Source organism: Monopterus albus, unplaced genomic scaffold (genome assembly GCF_001952655.1).
Source record: "Monopterus albus unplaced genomic scaffold, M_albus_1.0 scaffold27.1, whole genome shotgun sequence".
NCBI lineage: Eukaryota > Metazoa > Chordata > Actinopteri > Synbranchiformes > Synbranchidae > Monopterus > Monopterus albus.
In genome coordinates this window covers 2,105,420-2,111,419 of record NW_018127907.1, presented here as the reverse complement: position 1 = coordinate 2,111,419, position 6,000 = coordinate 2,105,420, and the positions used below count along the sequence as shown (strand labels likewise).

Genomic DNA, 6,000 nt, shown 5'->3' with positions numbered 1-6,000 from the left:
TGGCTGAGTATTTGCAGTCTCAGAGTTCAGTAGAGGAAGAAAGCGGAGACGTCACATGGACAGATGCAACCAGCACTAGCTGCTACACCACTTGTCACACATTAACGTAACTGGTTACTACAAGCTAACCTGGTTAGCTACATGGTTCGCTTTTGACCTATAATACATTCGGAACGGCAACTCTGCAAGACTGAAACGCTAGATTCATAGACGGTGCAAAACGGAAACGCCAATACGGTCACACAGTTATCGTGGCCTCTTCCTGCATCCAGCTGGCAGGCTATTTTGGCTAACTGGCGAAGCCTAACAGATTTTCCGTTGGCTAGCGTCTGGCTAGCCAGCCAGCTAGCTAGCTAATAACATCGCTAACGCTAGCTAGCGAGCTGTAATAACTTGCGTCATGGATGAACTTGTCGTGGAAGTAAGGGGAACAAGTGGGGCCTTTTATAAGGTAAGCGTTGTTGAGGGTTGTCATCTCAGTTACCACACCTTGCACAAACGTTAGGCTAACTACAGGGTGTATTTCCTAAGAAAATACAAGCGTGATTGCTGTAAGCTGCTGCCGTTCCTGTTGCTGCACGAAGAACCAGTCAGCTGAATAATGTAGCAAAAGTATATTTCTTGCTGTAATCATCAGGGAGTAGAAGATTGTGGGGATTTTTATGAGTTAGAGCTGCGTATCTAACTGACTACATGCTACAGTATATTGAGCACTTCCCTGTGGTTGCTTGCATACCAAGCAAGACTTCTTTTGCATGTGTTTGTAAGAAATTGGTCGTGACCATCTTTCAAAAGGAAAATTCATAATCAGTAATCACATCTTATATTACCAAGCTGTATACAAGCTATTGTTGTCATACATATGCTTAATAGTTATAAGTAGAACCATGTTTGTTGCTGCAAGTATGTGAAAGTTGTAGAAATGTGTAGTTATTAATATAGTATTTTACTGTACCGCCCCCTACAGGTAAAACAGAGGGACACTGTGCAGGCTTATTCATTATCGCCTTTTGTGCAGATGAGCCAAACTCGGTCTCAATTGGATGAAACATTCAAGAATTATAAAACTTTTGTTTATTGTAGCGCCACCCAGTGGTGAAACACAATTAAACTATACTGACTCGTTCATTATCGAATTCTGTACAAGATATCCAGATTTGGTTCGAAATGGATGAAGTATGCAAGAATTTTAATTTTTTGTCCTCTAACACCCCCTAGCTGTGGAGCGGAATGAAACTACATGGGCTCATTCATTATCACAGTCTTTACAGATGAGCCAAATTTGGTTTCAATTGGATGAAGCATTTGAGTTTTTGCAGTTTTCTCATAAAAGGGCACACCCGCAAAAGCTTGTTAACCAATTATAGACAAACGATAAGTTAGGGCTGGGCGATATGGCCTAAAAAAAAAATCCCCGATTTTTTTCACAAAAAATCCGATTTACGATTTAAAGTGTTTTTTTTTTCCCCTTACTTAAAATAAATATGCAGATGACAAAGAAATTGTTCAAAACAAATATTACTTTATTTTGTTTTGATTTTACCTTCTGGGATAAAAGTGCAATGAGAAAGAAACCAAAATACAAGATTGCTGGCCCTGCCATTGTAGGCAGTGAAAACAACATTACATAATATAATAATTGCCCCTGGGCAATTATTTTGCCTTTATGGTCGTCGGGAAAGTAAGCTGTTTGGAGGCCGACGCTTCGCAGAGTCCAGTCATTGTTAATGAAATGCACAGTTAAACTCATATAGGGCTGCATCGTACGACTAGACCATAAATCTGTTGTTGCGGAGTAAAACGACACTCCTTCCAGCTCCCTAGTGATCCTTTGGCGTGTATTGTTATATAGCTGAGGCAAGGCAACTTCAGAAAAATATTTGCGGCTTGGTAAAACATACCTGGTGTCCAAAACTTTCAGCATGTGATTAAACCCCGGATTTTCCACAGTATATATAGGCACCATATCTTTTGCGATATACATCGCACCAGATTCTGTAATCGCTTTCCATCGGGCCCCATTCTTATCATATGGGATACCATTTGTAATTGTTTGTAAGACTGTGGGTTGTTTATTGGCTGGTGTACTTTGGCTCCCACTGTCTCGTTCGTTTTCGTAAGGTGCGACATCTCTCCCACTTGGCAGCATGCCTCTGTTTGAGGTGCTGCATTAAATTGGTCATACTGCTACCTTTGGTAGTAACAGACTTTAAACACACTTTGCTGCAGGATGTTGTTTGTTCTGCGTCTGACACGGCAAAACCGAACCAATTCCATATTACTGATGACACTGTGCCTTTTTTCTGAACGAGTTCTTCCCTGCTCGCTGCCATGCTATCTCTATGACAAACGCGCGGGGGGTGAGCTGAGCCCACTCGGAACTATGGGAGCCGAGAGGGGAGCATCGGCGGGTGTTAAAGATAAAACTGATTTTCATTCAAACAAACAGATGTAAACTACACATTTGAGTTGATCAATAAAATCGATTTATCGCCCAGCCCTACGATAAGTGATAGTGTAAAGGAAATGCACAGGGCGTGTTCAGGGTCGGCCACCTATGGTATGTACCAAGTTTGGTATAGATTGAAACAAATGTGTACAATAGAAAGCAAAAAAATTATTTTGGAAAAAATCAAGATGGCAGAGATTTTTTCATGATGTAAATGAGCATGGTTAACATCAGTCTCTTCAGCATCGTGCACTGAATTCGTAGACATCAGAATTTTTGTGCTGCGCCTCATGGTTACCAAGATGTTATCAATATCTTAAAGGCCGGCATTTCTGGTAATATCTAACCAAATGGTGGCGCTATAGCCACTATTTGTGAATATGTAAAGTATTTTACTGTGGTACAGCTGCACACCAAGTTTCAGTCCTTGCATTTATTGTTTATAAAATATTGATCATTTTACGATACTCCCATAGAGCACCCTTCAAAATAAAAATTCACAAAAATATTCAGACTAAATTAACTATAATTGTTAATGAATGAAGTAATTGCAAAGATCTCCTTATCATGCTTAACATTTTAGCAGTAGAACCATGTTTCTAGCTGTTAGCATTTTAGAATAGTAGCACATCAAATAACATAATGAAGAGCAAAGATAAGAGTTATAAACACTCTTTATGACACTAACATTAAATTGCCTTGCTGGACTAGCTAGGCTAATATCTGTGTATGTGGACTTCAGTGTTTCAGTCCAGCCTTCACCGAGATGTAGAGGCAGAAAATGTGTAAACAAAGCTAGTTCAGTGGGTAGAGCAGGGGTCTCCCGACCGGAGGGTCGGACGTTCGAATCCCAAGTGCCTGCAGTTGAAGTGTCCTTGGGCAAGACACTGATCCCCCAAGTTGCCCCCCTATGGTTAGAGCCATTGGTTGAGTTGGCGCCGCAGGTGGCTGCCTCGGTTCTGTACCGGAAACAAATTCCTTGTGTGTAACATACTTGGCCAAATAAAGGTGATTATCCTTGTTAACCCTGGGCTGCTGCTCGAAGCTCAGCACTGCTGGTTTAATTTAATGTAGGTGCTAAACCAGTGCAAGTGTGGTGGTGATTGTAGTCTTTTGTTATCTACACAATGGTAACAACAGGTGTCAAGAGTTGGTCATGGTTTGTGTTTTTCAAAGTGAATTTACAAAGATGGCAGCAAATTGGGGTGGTGTTTTGTATTACCTGTGTAGTACCCCAGTTCTTTAATTGGACAGCTCTGAATAATGAAGGAGTCCGCCTTTTTTCATCTAGTGCTGGTTTATTTTAACCACAAGCAAAATTACAAACACGACCCAGGTTGCTCCCTTTTCCAGACACACACACAGGCCGCTAGAAAGTGGAGTTCCCCCCGCCACACAGAACCTAATACATTTATAAGGTTTAGGCTAACCCCTTACCCAGAAAGATTACAAAAGAAATCCCCAGATGTAGTCAATCCGAAGACTCCATCTCTTATCTAGTGCTCCACATGCTTTGAGCAGCTGCATTTTTACCTAGTCATAACAAAATGAAGAATTTCAATGTGTGTATATGTTGTCACATGGTGTGTAGCTAAGGCATTCATTCACTTGTTCAGACATAATATTCTAATACAAGATTAATACAGGAAAAGAATTGGTGTCATAAGTACCTATGGTTCACTTTTCAGAATCAACATTGTCTGCTAACCTTAAAACAAAACAGACTAGAGCAGACTTTAAATCTTACTAAACTGCATTACTAACACATTTGATTCAACACATTGTCTAATAATTATCTAATTGATTTACTAATATCTAACACCTGCACGTTTCACTTAGCAGGCAGGTGAATTTTGTTTTATCAAGGCTGCTGATATTTGAGGGTTATACTGAAGATAAGAGTCAACAAGTAGGCTGAAGGGAAATGTTGAGTTTATAGTTTCATAATTTATCATACCACACACTGAGGACAGTCAGGTGAGAGTGTCTTTTGCAAAGCAGGATTTCAGTCCCCTTCATGTAGCTCCAAGGTTGGTAAATCCAACTGGTGGTCGCTGCGTCCCCAATCCCCTTCATGTAGCTCCAAGGTTGTGAAATTAATTCCAACAGGTAGTGTAGCACTGACAATAACATCATGGGTCATTAATCTGCTCGTTAACCAGCAACACATCACATGCTGCAGACACACTGGGCTCAAGCAGTCAAAACAAACGGGTACTGTGCTCAGTGGGAATCTAGCATTGATGAGCTGATTATTCACTACCACAGGGTGTTTCACTGGCCGGCTGCTTGTAGGTTAGACCCAGTCAGGTAAAACAACGAGTCCCTGTACATGAACATTCCTGGACATGCAGTAACCTCAGGCCCTGTATTTTTCTACGCGTCCTCTGATCATAGTGCAACAGGAGATAAAATATATCCACAAAACCAGGCACAGTCAAAAAATTCCGCTTTTAAAATGGCACAGGTGGATGTCAGGCAAGCTCACATGAACGCACAACTGCCTGGAGATGATGACCATTCAAGGAAACCTTTAAACTATTGCGTAATAATTAATTTTGTTAGAAAAAACGTCTCACGAGTGAGAGTTTGCATGACGTGTATAAACCGAGTTGCTTCTGCATAGAAATACTAGAACATATGTACCGTATTTTCTGCACCATAAGGCGCACCGGATTATAACGCGCAGTCTCAATTACGGGGTCTATTTCTGTACTTAACCCATACATAAGGCGCACCGTATTATAAGGCGCATGCTAAAACGTAACGGAAGCAAAACAGTGAGTTTAGTTGAACTTTATTCTACTATTTAACAATACACTCACATAATTTTTTAATCAATCTTCTCCCACAAATCCACTTCCAAACCATATATTCATTGATTTTGAATTCTTTCGCAGCTGCTCTATTCCCATTTACAACCGCATAACTGATAGCCTGTAGTTTGAATTGTGCCTCGTAAGCATGTCTCTTCACTGGTGCCATTTTCGGGGGTCCTTAGACCGGTTTAGACTGGTTTATTGCTGCCAGCGTACGTAGTGTACGTATTACGTCCCTGTGTCAGCTGGAAGTGGTCCGACGGTCAATCAAGCGGAGCGCTTACCAAAGTCGCACAACAACATTTTTACAGATTTTAGAACTCAGTGCACACATAAGGCGCACCGGATTATCATGCGCACGGCCGATTTTTGAGAAAATTTAAGGCTCTTAGGTGCGCCTTATAGTGCGGAAAATACGGTACACCTCATATTTTGAGCTTTAGGTCACATCTAAGATGATAATTCACAGCTGTAACATTGTATATAAGTCTAAAAACAAGAAAAAGCATGCCATGGGCTCTTTAAATTAGTACCGGCTCATATCCGTTATATACTTAAAGTTCCACATCTGTTAGCAGACCAATATATGCAAAATCAGTAGCTGTAGTTTAGTTACAGAGTAAGTGAGACTGGATTGTGCTTGCTAGTATTGTCATCTTTCTTGATGTTTAAAAAAACCAAGAAATCTTCAATGTAATTCATGTTCAGTGCAGCCTTCAGAAAGATTTTTGC

At 40.7% G+C, this 6,000-nt stretch overlaps 1 protein-coding gene across 1 annotated transcript in view; it reads left to right on the top strand.

Annotated features, from left to right (window-relative positions):
• The first annotated feature begins 6 nt into the window (after positions 1-6).
• The window catches only part of fmr1 (fragile X messenger ribonucleoprotein 1), a 28,683-nt gene continuing 22,689 nt past the window's right edge, over positions 7-6,000 (top strand). Inside the window, exon 1 of the mRNA XM_020595448.1 lies at positions 7-451. Coding sequence (XP_020451104.1) covers positions 401-451 — 51 coding nt within the window. The 5' untranslated portion in view covers positions 7-400. The remainder of the gene's footprint in view (positions 452-6,000) is intronic.